We start from the raw sequence: 17,558 nt of genomic DNA on the forward strand, positions 1-17,558 counted from the left end.
CTTCTGCAGGCTCTTAGGAATTATTTTATTGCAGAAGAATATCAGCTACAGAGAGAGAATGGAAGGAGGAAGGGCAAGGTTAAACCAAGAAGGTCTGGCACAAGGTTTTCTGGTGTCCCCTTGCAACCTATACATTGGTATCCTCCTCCATACCACACGTTATCTTAGGGACGGGCAATGGTTAACTTAGATGGTTCAAGTTACATGTAGTTATTCAGCAGGACTGCCTAAAGGGATAGAATCACTACATGCACGCATGATTTGAAAACATCTAAGTTAGACATTTCAAATGGTAGGTTGACCACACAGCTCAATATTGATGTTGCTGTTACTATCTAAATGCAATTATATTTTTGGTATGTACTCAGCAAACAAGGATAAACACTGTAAGAATGCAAGTAAATGTCATGTTGTCTCATTGTATTTCCCATTTTTATTTTTACTGACATTAAGACCTTTTTCTGTTTGTTTCAGCATCACAAAAAGTACAGTCAAGCAGTGAATCAGAGCAACATCGTCTTTCTTTATTGTGCTTTTCTAGACTTCAGGTACGTTATGGCTCTGGCTGATGGGGAAAACAATGATTTCATCTGATTAAGGAGATTTTGTGATTTGTATAAGAGCTGGCCAAACAGAACATGTATATATATCTATCTATATATTTATAACCAGCAATGAGATTATCACTACCCCAAGGAGCATGGCAGTATGAAGGTGATTATAGTTTGCCCTATGAGTATACATTGATTCTGTAAGTTTTATATAGATAGATAGATAGATAGATAGATATACACAGAGAGAGAGAGAAATATAGATATATAATTTACAGAATCAATGTATACTCATAGGGCAAGCTATAATCACCCTCATATTGCCATGCTCCTTGGGAAAGTGATAATCTCATTGCTGGTTATAACACCAATTGATATGTACTCCTGACAATGAGTCTTTCCATTAATGTTAGTTGATATGCAGGCTTATTTTCGAAAGTTATCGCCGGGCATCTTCCGACATAAATCGGGAGATGGCCGGCGATCTCCTCCAAGCAGCGAAATCGGTATAATCGAAAGCTGCTTTTTTTGACACCATCGCCGCTTTCCCATCGCCAAGCCGGCGAAAGTTCAAGGGGGCGTGTTGGCGGCGCAGCAAAGGCGGGACATAGGCAGGCATGGGCGTGGCTACCAGATGGACGGCTTTCGCGGATAATGGAAAAAAAAGCGGAGTTAATCAGTATTTCGCCGGGTTTACTTGGTCCTTTTATTTTCATGACCAAGCCTCAAAAAGGTGCCCCAACTCACCAGATGACCACTGGAGGGAATGGGGGATGACCTCCCCATACTCCCCCAGTGGTCACCAACCCCCTCCCACACTAAAATAATAAAAATAAAAACCTATTTTGCCAGCCTCAAATGTCATACCCAGCTCCCTGACAGCAGTATGCAACTCCCTGGAGCAGTTTTTAATGGGTGCAGTGCACTTCAGGCAGGCAGACCCAGGTGCACCCCCCCCCACCCCCCACACACACCTGTTACACTTGTGGTGCTAAGTGTTGAGTTCTCTAAACCCCCCCCCCCAAAACCCACTGTACCCACATGTAGGTGCCCCCCTTCACCCATAAGGGCTATGATAATGGTGTAGAGTTGTGGGGAGTGGGTTTGGGGGGGATTTGGGGGGGCTCAGCACCCAAGGTAAGGGAGCTATGTACCTGGGAGCTATTTGTGTTTTTTTTTTTTAATTTTTAGAAGTGCCCCCTAGGGTGCCTGGTTGGTGTCCTGGCATGTCATGGGGACCAGTGCACTACAAATTCTGGCTCCTCCCATGACCAAATGCCTTGGATGTAGCCAGGGTTGAGATGGCCGCTTTTAGCTTCCATTATCGCTGAAAAACAAAAGCGGCCATCTCAAACCCGGCTAAATCCAAGGCATTTGGCCGGTTCGAACCGTATTATCGAAACAAAAGATGGCTGGCCATCTTTTTCGATAATACGGTTACGGCCAGGTGTTGCGCCACTGCCAAAATAGATCGCCGGCGATCTATTTCGCCGGCACCATTCGATTATGCTCCTCATGGCCACCTTGACATTTTGGGGGTAATTTTACTACTAATAATCATTTCTATAGTGCTACTAGATGTATAACCACTGTGCACATTATATGCAGGCATTTTTTTTTGTCCCTAGAGAGCTCACAATCTAAGCTTTTGTACCTGGGGCAACAGAAGATTAAAAGTGACTTGCCCAGGGTCACAAGGAGCTGCAGTGGGAATCAAACCGAGATCACCAGGATGCCCACTACACTAACCATTAGGCTACTCCTCCACTCTCAGTTTTACGTATAGAAAAGGTCTTTTATAAAACCGCATGTCTGTATACATCTTTATAAGTAAATGCATCCATAGGAGCCAACTTTTCAAAATTATTGGGGGTGCTAAGCCCAATGAAAATAGCCCCTCACTGGACACATACAAGGAAGTTTCTCAATATTGGGGGTGCTCAAGTACCCACAGCACCCACAGAGTCGGCTCCAATGCATGCATCTACAAGATGGTGCATACTTGTACTTCATCATACATAAAAGTTCCTAAGGGCTTCATCTGTAAGGAGCTGGGGTGGAGTTGTGATCTACAGATATGAGCCAGTATACAAAACTGCAGACACTGTTTTCTAAAACACTAGCTGCAGCACTTGCCTCTCCAAAATAGGCATCTTTTTACATGTTCAATGTAGGCAGCCTCTTATTACCCCATTTCCCCCTAATTCTACAGATTTGCGCATTTACCCCTAGATTTGGGCATCATCCCGAGATGCATGTGCAACTTAATTAGCTAACAAGCTGTTAACGATCAATAATTGGCTGCTATCAACCAATTATTCATGGTAATTGGCACCAATTAGGATTTGTGTGTACAGCTATTCTACAATAGAAGGCACTCAAATCCTATCACGTGTAACTCAAAAGGGGGCGTGGCTATGGGAGAGGCATAGGCGTGTCTGGAGCGTTCTGAAAAGTTGCATGCGTTGTTACAGAATACTGGGTCTCTGCACCCAACTTGAGCGCCAGCATTTATACCAGGTTTCAGCAGGCGTAAGTCTGGCACCCAAAACTAGGGCATGGGAATTGGCACTAAATGCAATGCTATGTTTAAATCTTTTTTTATTGGAATTGAAAAGTATACATTACAGCTCAGTTAGCAAGTCGACGAAACAGTGTGACAAGGTGGTGACCGTAGCCAGAAGGTTGCTAGGCTGTATAGAGAGAGGTGTGACCAGCAGAAGAAAGGAGATGTTGATGCCCCTGAACAAGTCACTGTGTTCAGTTTTGGAGGCCGTATCTTGCTAAGGATGTAAAAAGAATTGAAGCGGTGCAAAGAAAAGCTACGAGAATGGTATGGGATTTGCGTTACAAGACGTATGAGGAGAGACTTACAGACCTGAACATGTATACCCTGGAGGAAAGGAGAAACAGGGGTGATATGATACAGACGTTCAAATATTTGAAAGGTATTAATCCGCAAACGAACCTTTTCTGGAAATGGGAAGGCAGGATATGGCCACTGAGACTGACCATATCTTAGTGAAAAATTTACAGACACTATGACAAAAAGTTCTGATATGAGGGCAGGCCCAAAACATTTGTCCCAGAGGGGCTCTAGGCTCTTGACATTTGGGACAATAAATGCGAGTCTATAAGGGGCACATGCCCTTCATGGAATTGCACTTACTGCCAATCTTTTCCAGCACCCAGAAGCAGTGGCGTAGGAAGGGTGGGGCAGTCCGCCCCGGGTGCACGCTGCTGGAGGGGTGTCGGCTCCGCTGGTTCACTGCTCTCTCTGCCCCGGAACAGGTTACTTCCTGTTCCGGGGCAGAGAGAGCAGGGAACCAGCGGAGCCGACGCAGCTCCCAGTGCCGACGTGCACTCGGGGCGGAGCGCCAGTGGTAAGAATGCGCTCTGGGGGGGTGCGCGCATCGAGGGGGGTGTGCTATGCTGCACCCAGGGGGGGTGCGCAGCGGCGACCCACCCCGGGTGTCAGCAGCCCTCTTTACGCCACTGCCCAGAAGCCCAAAACATTCATCTTTAGAGTGAGCTCTAGAATGGAAGGACTTATTTTGCTTTGGACACCAAAAAGTTAGAATACGGTACTATACAATAAGCACCAGCAAGCTGAATAAAGGACCAGACTATAAATACTAAAAGAATTGTTTTTCCAAATAATCTACCTCAGCAGAATTATTTTAAATATAATTTATTAAAGTCATGTGCAGTCAACATCGGGGTGAACAATACTTCATAGGAGAGCTTTGATTAAACTTCACTTGAGCCACTAATATCTAATCATTTCACATGCTAAAACTTAGCAACAGCTTTACAGATGATGCTTGAGAAAAGACAAGGGCAGGGTTGAAATTAGTGCCTGTAAAACAGCAATTGAAATGGATGGGAAAGGTCCATGTATTTAGACAACAATAATTCCAAAGAAATTTTATGTAATTAAATGCTTCTGTGAGAGAATGCATTAATATGTCCTTCATTGGTGCATCCTCTGTTCAGCATGAGCTGTGCTTTCTCCGTATGGATGCGTCAGGGGGCATGTGAGAAAACCCAGGACCTAAACTGTTCATACATCTCAGGTGTCATCGTTGATGAGACATTGAAACCCTCTGCTCAGTGTGCAGTGGCAGCTAAGAAAGCAACTAGAATGTTAGGAATTATGAGGACAGGAATGGAAAATAAAACGGAGAATGTTATAAAGCTTTTGTATTGCTCCATGGTGCATATCAAAAGAAAAAAAGCAGATCTGGGAGATAAGTGACTGTCTGATTGATTGTATTATATCACAGTTGCTTTAATCATTTTACTCCTCCTTTGGTAGTGGAGAAACATTGAAGAGCCCCTGAAGCAGCCCAGTAGGGCAAAACACGGCCTGTGTCGGGCTATTGTATGCATATTCTAATTTATTATTAAAATCATTTTTTATCCATCAACGATCTGCTTTGTATATTTTCCATCTTGGAGCTTGCAGATCGTCTGCCCCTTTGTTTCCTTGGATCAATAATAAATATACATTAACTTTTATTCGTGCAATAACAATCTCTGTATGTCACCTACAAAACTACAAATTAAAAACAAAATACAAAATCAATCAACAATATTAATAATGATAAAAACAATAATAAATATATATAAAGAACAATACCATGACATGTCAGAAAACAATGTAATAATACATATAATAAATAAGGACTAGACTAAAAATAAGAATAAGGATCATGGCAAATACAGGCATATAAAAATATAAACAATTTTTGTAACATAAAAGTTTTTTCATATCTCAACATTTAAAGCATATATAAATCAGTAAAAAACATATACAGATGCATAAAATCCAATTGAGACCAATGGCGACTACTCCAGGATAAGTATGACAAAAATAAAGGTACAAAGTAAATATTTTAGTAACTAAAATGCATAAAAACAGCACATCAAAAGAGTATGAGTAAGACACATGCCTATACTGTGGACTTTATTGACGAAAAAGTATGTGCTGAAAATGTCCAAAAATCAAGTGGTGATCATAGTCGTTTATTCAGGTTCGAACGTGCCTATCTTGTTGATTTGAAAATGGCCATTTCCTAGATATTTTTAGACGTTTTATGCTCAATGCGTTTTTCTTTTGTGACCGATTTTGGAAAAAAAAAGTCCAAAGAGAAAAAGCACAGAAGCAAGCTATTGAGACATCCTTGGGGGCCAGTATTCTTAGCAGACTGGTACCATAGACATCCCAGCACGGCAGTGGGACACTCTACTACTACTACTATTTAGCATTTCTATAGCGCTACAAGGCGTACGCAGCGCTGAGGGTGCTGCAGTGGATTTCACAAAAAAAAAAAAAGTACCCAGGTACACATTTCACCATGACCCCCTTATATTGTATGGTGAACTCTCCAAAACCCACCAAAAACCTCCTGTACCCAATTGTACACCACTACAATAGTCAGGGCTTTTTTTGAGGGGGTACTTGGGGGTACTGAGTACCGGCACCTTTTCCATTGTCTGCTAAAATTGACCAATGGTCCCCAAGTTTTAATGAAAGTGCTCAGGCTCTACACATCAATTCTGCCTTGTCATAGATTCTGGGACTGGTTATTGTGGGGTGGGTCCCTCGGTGATCACCTCACCCCTTAAGGGTGGCCTTTTCGGGAGAAAAAATGCACTGACAATAGTCCTTTGTCTGCAGATGTCACCTATATTTATTTATTTTACTTTTATTTATTGGGATTTATTTACTGCCTTTTTGAAGGAATTCACTCAAGGCGGTGTACAGTAAGAATAGATCAAGCATGAGCAATAGGCAATTACAGCATATAGGTAGTTACAGGAGGCAGTGGCGTAGCTAGGGTAGTTGACACCCGGGGCCGGTCATTTTTTAACCCCCCCCCCCCCCCCCCCCCGAAATCCAGTACTAGGCATACCGAGAATACAAAACACTCAGGACCTGTAGAGCAATTCTACCATACCATAAGCAGTAATTTGTACGAGTCACACAAGGAAAAGGAAAGCATCTTAAACACTACAGTGAGCACTAGAACATTAATTCACCTATTGTAAAACGAAAACAGACAGATTAGTACAGATCGTCGATCCTGCACAGTCAATGCCAACCGAAAGCCATGTCTTTTTCACAAATACAGATACACCCTAATCCACTATAGAATAAGTAATCATAAACTTTCTAGTTAGACAAAAATTAAACTGAACCCCCGATGCCAGACTCTGCATACAATGCAACATCACAGAAACAGAAAATGTCCTCTAGTACTGTGCAAAATATAAAGACAGCAGATGTAAATTTGAAAAAACTAACAAATACCAATCACCACTTTACAAATTAACAAATAGAAATAAAACAAATAATATCATTTTATTGGACTAATACATTTAGCTTTCAGAGGCCAAAACCTCCTTCCTCAGGTCAATTCAGTATAGTACTGTTACAGTGTCCTATCCTGACCTGAGGAAGGGGGTTTTGTTCTCCAAAAGTAAAATGTATTAAAATTAGTCCAATAAAAAGATTACCTTATTTACATGTTCTATTATAAACATTTATTAACACAGCTACAATACTACTTTATCCTAAAGCAAAAAAATATATATTTACAGTTCGTTGTCTCTGGTTTCTGCTTTCCTCATCTTTTCACTGTCTTCCTTCTATCTAGCATCTGTCTTCGCTCTCTCTCTGCCATCCAGTGTCTGCCCTCTCTCTCTGCCCCTTCCATCCACTGTCTGCCCTCTCTCCCTCCCATCCACTTCTGCCCCTTCCATGCACCATCTGCCCCAGTCTGCCATCTCTCTCTCCCCCGTCCATCAACATCTGCCCTCTATCGCTGCCCCTTCCATCCACCATTTGCCCCAGTCTGCCCTCTTTCTCTCTCCCCTTCCACCCACCATCTGCAATTTCTCTCTGCCCCTTCAATCCGTCTGCCCTCCCTCTACCATCCATCCAGGGTCTGCCCTCCCTCACGCTCCCCCTTCTATCCCCTCTCTCTCTGCCCCCTCTTTTCAGCCCCCAGTTCCAGCCCCCTTATTCCACCTGCCCCTAGTTCCAGCCCCAGCCCACATCTCCCACCTGCCCCCCTTTTCAGCCCCACTATCCCACCAGTCCCCAGCCCTTTTCTCCCATCAGTCCCGAGCTTCAGCCCCCAGCCACTTCTCCCTGTCCTCTTTTCAGCCCCTAGTTTCAACCCCAGCCCTTATCTCTCACCATTCCCAAGCTTCAGCCCCAGCCAGTTCTCCCTGTCCCCTTTAAAGCCCCTAGTCCCCACAGTTTCAGCCCCCTTCATCCACCACATGCCTTGCATCCCCCCTTTTCAGCCCCAGACCCATTCTCCCACCTGCCCCAGGCATGGACCCATTTTCCCTCCTGCCCCCTTGTCAGACCCCAGTTCCAGCTTCAGATCCCTTCTCCCATCTGAGCACTCCCCTCCCCCCTCTGAGCACCCCCACCCTCCCCAATCCCCTTCTCCCCTCTCTGAGCACCCATCTGAGCTCCCCCACTACCTAATCCCCTTTAAGCACCCCTCTGAGCTCCCCACCCCTCCCCAATCCCCTTCTCCCCTCCTTGATGCTCCCCCACCCTCCCTAATCCCCTTTAAGCACCCCTCTGAGCTCCCCACCCTTCCCCAATCCCCTTCTCCCCTCTCTGAGCTCCCCCACCCTCCCTAATCCCCTTCTCCCCTCTCTGAGCTCCCCACCCTCCCTAATCCCCTTTAAGCACCCCTCTGAGCTCCCCCACCCCCAATCCCCTTCTCCCCTCTCTGAGCTCCCCCACCCTCCCTAATCCCCTTTAAGCACCCCTCTGAGCTCCCCCGCCCCCAATCCCCTTCTCCCCTCTCTGAGCTCCCCCACCCTCCCTAATCCCCTTTAAGCACCCCTCTGAGCTCCCCCACCCCTACCCAATCCCCTTCTCCCCTCTGAGTCCCCCCCTGACCCGACAGCTGAGATCCGTTCTCCTGCTGCTCCTACCCTGTCCTGCCTTTAAAAAAAAATTTTCGACGCGCCGGAGAGTGGCAGGCAGCGCGCCTCGCATCTGCCCTGCTAGTAAAGAAGATCTCGCCGACATTGTCGTCCTTCCCACACTGAGTCCCGCCCGCCCTCGCGGTAATAGGAAGTTGCCTCAGAGGGGGGCGTGACTCAATGTGGAAAGGGCGACGACGTCAGCGAGATCTTCTTTACTAGCAGGGCAGACGCGAGACGTGCTGCCTGCCACTCTCCGGCGCTTTGAAAAAAATTTTTTTAAGGCGGAACAGCGGGAGCGGAGCACCCCCCCCCACCCGATGACACCCGGGGCGGACCGCCCCGCCCTTGCTACGCCACTGACAAGAGGATTTTGGTGAGTTTTGGAGGGTTAATATTTCCACCACAAGTGTAATAGTTAGAGTGGGATATGGGCCTGGATCCTGTTCTCTACAGTGCACTGCACCGACCACTAGGCTACTCCAGGGACCTGCTTGCTGCTCTAATAGGACTGGCCATAACATCTGAAGCTGTCATAGATGCCGGTATGCACTATTTCTTTCACATCTTTGGGGGTGGGGGGGTGGGAGGGTTCAGTGACCACTGGGGAGTACGAGGAGAGACATGCCTTAATCCCTCCAGTGGTCATCTGATCATTTAGGGCAACTTTTTGTGACTTAGTCATTATTGAAACAGGTCAAGACAAAAATGTCCAACTTTTAGTCCTGGACGTTTTTACTTTGTTCCTTTATGGCAGAAAAACATCCAAGTTGTGGGAATGCCCAAATCCTGTCTCAGCATGCCCTGTTGTGATTTGGATACACTGCATACAATCTGCATAGAAATAGTCTTAAAAATGTGTTTTAAAAATACTGATTTGCACATTTTCGCTGCTTGTGTTCTTCTGTTTTGAAAATGAACCCCATAGTAACATAGTGAAAGATAGAAGAGATCTGTATGGCCCATCTAGTCCTGCCCAACAAGGTGTCTAGAGCTATACCTGTACCAGTGGTGTAGCTAGGGGGGCAGCAGGGGGAGCGGTCGCTTCCCCAAAGGGATTTTTTAAAAAATGGCGCCTATATTGTTCTTAACCGGCGGGGCCGGTACACTGCAGCAAGTTTTTTCCTTTTTTTAAAATTTGCAGTTACTTTCTCCCCCTCCCTTTTCTTCTGTTCCCACCCCACTATTCCACCAAGTCCCCAACACCACTTTCTGTTCTCTCCCTCTTCTACCCCCACCCCCATCCTGAACCGTCAAGCCCACTTTGTTTAGCAGCCCCTGCAGCAATAACACACTTCCTGTTTGAGCCGGCATCCAAACCAAGGAGGTTCCTTGGTCCAGTCCTTCCCTCTGCTTGCACGTCCCACCCTCACGTTAACAGGAAGTACTTGTGTGTAAGACAGAGGTGCGCTGTGGATCCAACGCCGGCTCAGGCAGTATGTTATCGCTGCAGGGACTGCTAAACAGAGCAGGCTTGACAGTCCGGGGGGGCGGGGGGGGGGGGGGGGGTGTTGTCCAACACTGACTAGCACCTAATTTACAAAAGTTTGCTCCCCCTGATATCAAAACCTGGCTACACCTCTGACCTGTACCTCTCTATGCCCTGTTTAATGTAAAGGTCATTTCAGTTTTGCTTCCATCCCAACCTCTTGCTTTAAGTACCCTTGCATATGGTGGTATTTTCAAGGCATGAGTGATAGGTTTTGCCAGGCTTCTTAATTCCAAGTGGAAGTCTTTGAATCATGGTACAAAACTTTTTTTCCAAATGCTTCCTTAATATTTTGAAACCCTCTGGCATATAAACAATAAAAGGGGAAGACAAATAGATCCAATACATGATAAGGTATAAAAAGCAGTAAACGAGTTCAAAATCTGAAATCTCAGTAATCTTAAATTCAGTGGGCTCACTGCAGAGAACAGAAAACTGGAAATGAGGATATTTATTAAAGGAAGCCTATAGAGTTCATTTGAACCGCTGAATCATCATTAACCTCATTTGTAGTGACAGATATTGCAAAAATTTGAACTAAATGAAAGGAAAATAGACTGAACAGTTTAAAAGGAATAAAGGCCAGGTACTTTATAGAATTTTGATCCAAAAGGTCTATATCAGGGGAAACATTTTGCTTTATTAAGCTACAGCGAAATTCACAGTTTTACCACAACTCAATTTACCACATGAGTCACAAACCTGCTATACTCAATGTGGAATTCCTGACCGTTGGAACACAAAGGGGCCCTTTTGCCAAATAGTGGTAAAAAGTGGCCTTAGTGCATACTTACATGGGTCCATTCCCGCGTGCTAAGGCCATTTTTACTGCTGGGGTAAAATGGCCAATTTTTCTGGTTTTCTTATTAATGGCCACATGCTAATTTTCCTATTAGCACATGGCCATTAGCACGTGAGTTCCTACTGCCACCCACTAAACATGCACTAATCGGTTAGCACATGGCCAGGGGCAGCCCAAGACAATCTGCCGCCTGAAGTAAGAAATGAGTTCCCACCCCGGCTCCTTCACTTCCGCTCCTGCCCTTTCTTCCCCAACCTGTTTCCCCCAAATTACCTTTTCTATTCTGTTCTTGTTTTTCAAAAAGAAGACAGTGGTAGCGACTTGTATAAGCTGCTCTACCGCCAGTCCTGGCTCCTTCTCTCTACTGCGAGCGGCCTGCCTCTCTGATGTAATTTCCTGTTTCCTCGGAGGCAGCCCGCCCACAGAAGAGAGAAGGGGCCGGGACTAGCAGCAGAGTAGCCTATGAGAATTGCTGCTACTGCCTTCTTTTGAAAAACAAGAACAGAAAAGAAAAAGGTAATTTTGGGAAAGGGGCTGAAGAGGGAAGAGCAGGGGCAATACCGCCTCATAAAAGTGCTGCCTGAGGCCCCCACCTCAGGTGACCTAATGGTATGGCTGCCACGTCACATGGCAATGTAGCTGCGCTAATCAAATAGCGCAGAACACGCCCACCCTCTACCTCTAGACCTGCCCCTGCACTAAAAGCTAAAATTTATTTTTTAATGTGTGGGTAATCTGCGTTAATCCTAAAATTACCATGGGACACCTGAGTGTACCCGTGATAAGGCATTTTTTGCTGTTTTGAGCACATGTTAGTGATTACCACAGCTTTGTAAAAGGGCCCCAAGGTCAAGGATTGTTATCCCAAAGCAGGACCTGCTGTATTTTAAAGGGCCAGTTTCAGATTACTTTAATCCTGCCCCCACATCCGAATACCCTGATCACAACCCCACCCTAATACCTCTGATCACAACATTCCACCATATCTGACACCCCCTTCTAAAGATTTCCCCACTTCTAAAAGCCCCTTCTCAAAAATCCCACATCCTCTTTAATACTTCTGGCAGATGCTGGGGAAATTTTTTTTTTGGGGGGGGGGGGGGGGGGAGTAGGGGAATTTGAGAAGGGGCTTTTGTTGGTGGGGAGATTTTGAGAAGAAGGTACTGGGGGTGAGAGATGTTGGTGACTGCAGGTGTTGGGAGGGGCAGGGGATTAATGGAATCTGCTGCTAACCCCTTTAAAAGGCTTCTCAGGAACATCAGGCTGTGCATTAGTGGCCAGATGCTCCTGCGAGGTGGGGTGGAGGGGGGGGGGGGGGGGGAGAAAGAACATTAGCTCAATGCTGGCATTTTCTTTCCATGAATAATACAGCTTTTGAGGTAAAATGCAAGCTGCACTATCTATTTTGCATAAAAAGGAAGGTGCTTTCCATGCATTTGCATGCTTTGCATCTCAAAAACTGTGTGCTATTTATTTATTTATTTATTGCACTTGTATCCCACATTTTCCCACCTCTTTGCAGGCGCAATGTGGCTTACAAAACATCATGGATAATGGAAATGAGAAGAGAATAGATATTTGGTGTTACTGAAGGATGTTGGATTGCATGGTAATGGAATGCATGATAGTAATATAATAGAAGGTATTATTAACATTTCTGGATATATGTATATGGGGAAATAACACATGATATTTGCCATTTCATGCCTGCTGTTTGGCAAAATGTGTATGTTTATTTATATTTTGTTCACACTTTTTTCAGTAGTAGCTCAAGGTGAGTTACATTCAGGTACACTGGGTATTTCTCTGTCCCTGAAGGGCTCACAATTTAATTTTGTATCTGAGGCAATAGAGGGTTAGGTCAGGTGACTTGCCCAAGATCACAAGAGGCAGCAGTGGGATTTGGACCAGGCACATCTGGATGTCAAGACTGGTGCTCTAACCACTAGGCCACTCCCTCACTCCTTCATGTTAGTTTTTAAATGCACATTAATAACTACCCCTCTTTATCATTAGCCTTGGAAGTAATATTTATCTCCATTTTGGTCTCCAAGGAGTTCATCGATCCTTAAACTAATGTGTTTGTGGTGATAGCCAAAGGTGGAGGAGTAGTCCAATGGTTAGTGCAGTGGATTAAGATCTTGGTGAACTGGGTTCAGTTTCATGTGACCCTGGCCAAGTCATTTAACTCTCCATTTCCCCTGGTGCAAAACATTGATTGTGAGCCCACTAGGAACAGAGAAAGTGCCTGAATGCAATATGCAGACTGCTTTGATTTTACCATAGAGAGGTGATATATAAAGAATCTGAAAATAACTTGCTTTCTATTTTGTTGTGCTTTTCAGCTCGGGCTCTGGAATTTGGTCAAATGAAGGATGTGTACGCACAACTGGAAACCTAAATTACTCTGTCTGCCGATGTAACCACCTGACCAACTTTGCGATTCTGATGCAAGTAGTACCTGTGGAGGTAAAGTAGAGCTGGGAGTTCTTGGGTCAGACAAGAAACCAAGTTAATAGGAAATGGAATACCCTGTCAAAATCACTCAGATATGTTACTGATTACTTGAAATTTTGTAAATTGTTGAAAGCATGAATTCCTCGTCACAGTTGATAATTGTTATTCTTTTAGGGGTCCTTTTACAAAGGCGTGTCGAAAAATGGTTTGCGGTAGTGTAGGCGCAGGTTTTGGGTGCTCACTGATCCATTTTTTAGCGCGCCAGTAAAAAGGGCTCTTTTTTTTGCCGAAAATGGACGTGCGGCAAAATCAAAATTGTCACGTGTCTGTTTTGGGTCTGAGACCTTACTGCCAGCCATAGACCTAGTGGTAAAGAATCTGGGCAGTAATGACCTACGCGTGTCAAATGCCACTTGGCACGTGTCCATTACGTGTGCTAGAAAATAAAAAATATTTTTCAGACGCGTAGCAGACACGTGCCAAAATTGAAATTACCGCAAGGGCCACGTGGTAACCAGGCAGTAACTCCAATTTGGTGCGCGTTCGGTGCACGTAGGCGCCTACGCGGCTTAGTAAAAGGGACCCTTAGTTAATTTATTATTTCAAAATGAGTCATCTTTCACTTGGATATTTTTATCTATTATTGTTTTGTATTTTGTTATAGTTCTCTTATTACAATTTGCTTTAAAAATTTGATGTAAACCGCATTGAACCCGAACTTGTTTGGGATAATGTAGGGTACAAATGCGATAAATAAATAAATAAATACTGGAAGACAGCCCTTCGAATGCCTATCTGATGTTTATAGAACTCTTCTTTCTTGAGTGAAAAAATGAACTAGATTCGAGGCATCTCGAGAGTCATATGGTGCACAGATTTGCCCAGTTATCGCAGGCAGATTGGCTAATTGTTTTAAAAACATGAATTAAACTGATGTCAACAGCATGATTACAGCTATGTCTGGCAAAGGATTAAAATATCCCTTTTCAAATCATTTACAATGTCAAGAATTTAAGATACCCAACTCATTAGATTTTGGACCGTAGCATTTATCAGATTTGGCGACAGAGTTGGATATGTTTAACATGAGTCTCTAATTAAGCTTTCCTTTTAGAAACCACAAAGCTTTGTCGAACCTTTTAATCTTTCAGACAGATAGAAAGACTTTTGGAGCATGTGAAACCTCTCTGGCCAGCTAAGACAGAGCTGGATAAAGGTCTAATGTCACTTTCTTTCTATTTTTAATAATAAAAGGAGGTTGGGCACTACAGCTCCCCAAACTTCAGCGAGAAGCGTTACTCTGCTACTGAACCATGATAGATGCTGCCACGAAACTCAGCAAGCACCTTGCAGCAGTTCCAAATTAATCAGCAGGTCTTGTAACCACAGAAACTTATGGTGGACCATATTTGTTCAATGGATAAATGCCCCCAGAAGAAATTGTTGCTGAATTTGTGCAGTGTGGGATCAGTCCACTGTGGAATACATATAAAAATGGCAGCAGTACAACAGGAAAAAAAAATGTAAGGCAAAAATATGCACTTTTACATAAGTACATAAGTATTGCCATACTGGGAAAGACCAAAGGTCCATCAAGCCCAGCATCTGTTTCCAACAGTGGCCAATCCAGGTCACAAATACCCGGCAAGATCCCAAAAGAGTACAAAACATTTTATACTGCTTATCCCAGAAATAGTGGGTTTTCCCCAAGTCCGTTTAATAATAGTCTATGGACTTTTCCTTTAGGAAGCCGTCCAAACTTTTTTAAAACTCCGCTAAGCTAACCGCCTTTACCACATTCTCTGGCAACGAATTCCAGAGTTTAATTACACGTTGAGTGAAGAAAATGTTTCTCCGATTCGTTTTAAATTTACTACATTGTAGCTTCATCGCATGCCCCCTAGTCCTAGTATTTTTGGAAAGCGTGAACAGACGCTTCACATCTACCCGTTCAACTCCACTCATTATTTTATAGACCTCTATCATATCTCCCCTCAGCCATCTTTTCTCCAAGCTGAAGAGCCCGGGCCATTTCAGCCTTTCCTCACAGGGAAGTCGTCCCATCCCCTTTATCATTTTTGATGCCCTTCTCGGTACCGTTTCTAATTCCACTATATCTCGTTTGAGATGCAGTGACCAGAATTGCACACAGTATTCAAAGTGCCACTGTATACCCCCTACTCTTTTTTTTCCATAGGGAAATTGTTCTTTTTTTTTCCTTTTGTCACAAAAAGATATATCTTGCCATTATCTCTTTCTGTTCTGAAGACAAGGGGGAGCTCTTACTGCAGAAAGAGACACACATTCCCCTACAGAGCAAAACAGCTGCTGCTCTTTGTTACATTCAAAGAATGCCAGATCTAACACTTGCAAGAACTTTATTTTTGGAAAGTAATAACAATGTTGGAGGATTTGCATGCATGTGGTACTCAGATGTAGGACTGGTACTGGCATGTTAGCTGGGTGATTTATTAGCAGAAGACAAAGCTAAAACTGTGTGTCTTTGTCACTCTGCAGCTAGGTCTATATCATGCTTGGCTTGCAGTCCAGCTCGTTCGCTGCCATAAATCATCACTTTGGTTTTTTTTTGGTTGAAAAGGAGCAACTGGCCTTGTAATGGGTACACATTTATCCAAATGAAAGAGCCTGTGGTAGACGTACAGATGGACAGACTAAATCTTGTTTAAATTGGGAGAATGCTACAAAGTAAAACTGTTCGGGCCTTGTTTACTAAGCAGCGTTTATAGGCGCCTTAACATTTTTAACGCAAGTTAACCATGTACGTTCCTACAATATCCCTATAGGCGCCTACGTGGTTAGCGCATGTGCTAAGTGTAGGCGCACTAAATACACTAACGCACCTTAGTGAACAGAGCCCTTAGACTACAAAGTACATAACTCAGCCACCACCACGTAGGGCCTCAGGCCTTTTTGGAACCTGCACCACCATAGATTTGAATTTCTGTAAAATAATGTTGATATTAGGGTACTAATCCCCATATTTACTAAGCCGTACTGGCAGCTTACTTGCGCTACTGCCGACACAGCACAGTCACTTTGAATGTTCTGAGTCGGCATTGCCACGTGGCAGCTGCTAGCGTGGCTTAGTAAACAGGGGAATAAATCTCTTTATTGCTTGTAAGCCTTCTTTGTTTCTTGCAACAAAGTAGCACAGTTATTTCATAAAAAGTTCTCCCAACAGACTTAGGGGCCCATGTACTTATCTGGGTTTAGTGTGTCCTTATGCAGGACTTTCCCACGTGCTAAGCTTATTTTTAGCTGTAAAAAAGTTTTTTCCCCCCATTTGTTGAATATATGGCCATGTGCTGATAGCTTTAATGCACAGCCATTTAAAAATAACCACGGGAGCACTTACCGCCTCCTATTTAGGAGGTGCTAAGGGATCTTGCATCATGGACATGTTAAGCAATTACGGCTAGATTCTATATATGGTGCCTCGATTTCCGTGCAGATATCACCTTTAAATTGACCTTTAAATGCATCTATTCTGCAGCCCCCCATTACCTCTCCACTCTCATCTCTCCCTACATTCCTCCCCGAGACCTCCGCTCACTGGACAAATCTCTCTTGTCGTCCCCCTTCTCCTCCACTGCTAACTCCAGGCTTCGTTCCTTTTCTCTCGCGACACCTTATGCCTGGAATAAACTTCCTGAGCCTGTACGTCTAGCTCCATCTCTACCTGTTTTCAAATCTATGCTGAAAACCCACCTTTTCACTGCTGCTTTTGGCTCCTAGCCACTACTCATTTGCCTCCCCCCTTATTCCTTCTCGCCCAGTACTTCCCTCGCCCTTAATTATCTTGTCTGTCTGTATTATTTTAGATTGTAAGCTCTATTGAGCAGGGACTATCTCTCTGTGTCAGGTGTTCAGTGCTGCATGCGTCTGGTTGCGCTATACAAATGTTAATAATAATAATATCAAAGCATATTCTACAAAGTACATTTTAATTTAAGCATACATTGTAGGATACACTGAGTGCTGCTCTGCGTGACCAGGGGCGTAGCCAGACCTCGGCGGGAGGGTACCTTGTTTGCTGGCGGGGGTCCTCTATCCCCTTCAACCGAAGAGTCTTCTTCAGCGCCGGTCGACTCCGGCGCCCTCGTGGTGTGATCATCTGCTTCTGATGCCTTACGTCCTGCACGGGGCTACATGCATGGTGCAGGACGTAAGGCGTCAGAAACAGATGATCACACCACGAGGGCACCATAGTCGACTGGCGCTGAAGAAGACTCTTCGGCTGGCGGGGATTGGGGACCCTCGCCAGCAAACAAGGTACCTG

At 44.4% G+C, this 17,558-nt stretch overlaps 1 protein-coding gene across 3 annotated transcripts in view; it reads left to right on the forward strand.

The window, feature by feature from the left end:
• The window catches only part of ADGRD1 (adhesion G protein-coupled receptor D1), a 428,743-nt gene that overhangs the window by 255,593 nt on the left and 155,592 nt on the right, over window positions 1-17,558 (forward strand). For all 3 annotated transcript variants that reach the window (XM_030219508.1, XM_030219506.1, XM_030219507.1), the window contains 2 exons: window positions 475-548; window positions 13,147-13,270. In XM_030219508.1, coding sequence (XP_030075368.1) covers window positions 475-548; window positions 13,147-13,270 — 198 coding nt within the window. The remainder of the gene's footprint in view (window positions 1-474; window positions 549-13,146; window positions 13,271-17,558) is intronic.

This window comes from Microcaecilia unicolor, chromosome 11 (genome assembly GCF_901765095.1).
Source record: "Microcaecilia unicolor chromosome 11, aMicUni1.1, whole genome shotgun sequence".
NCBI classification, from domain to species: Eukaryota; Metazoa; Chordata; class Amphibia; order Gymnophiona; family Siphonopidae; genus Microcaecilia; species Microcaecilia unicolor.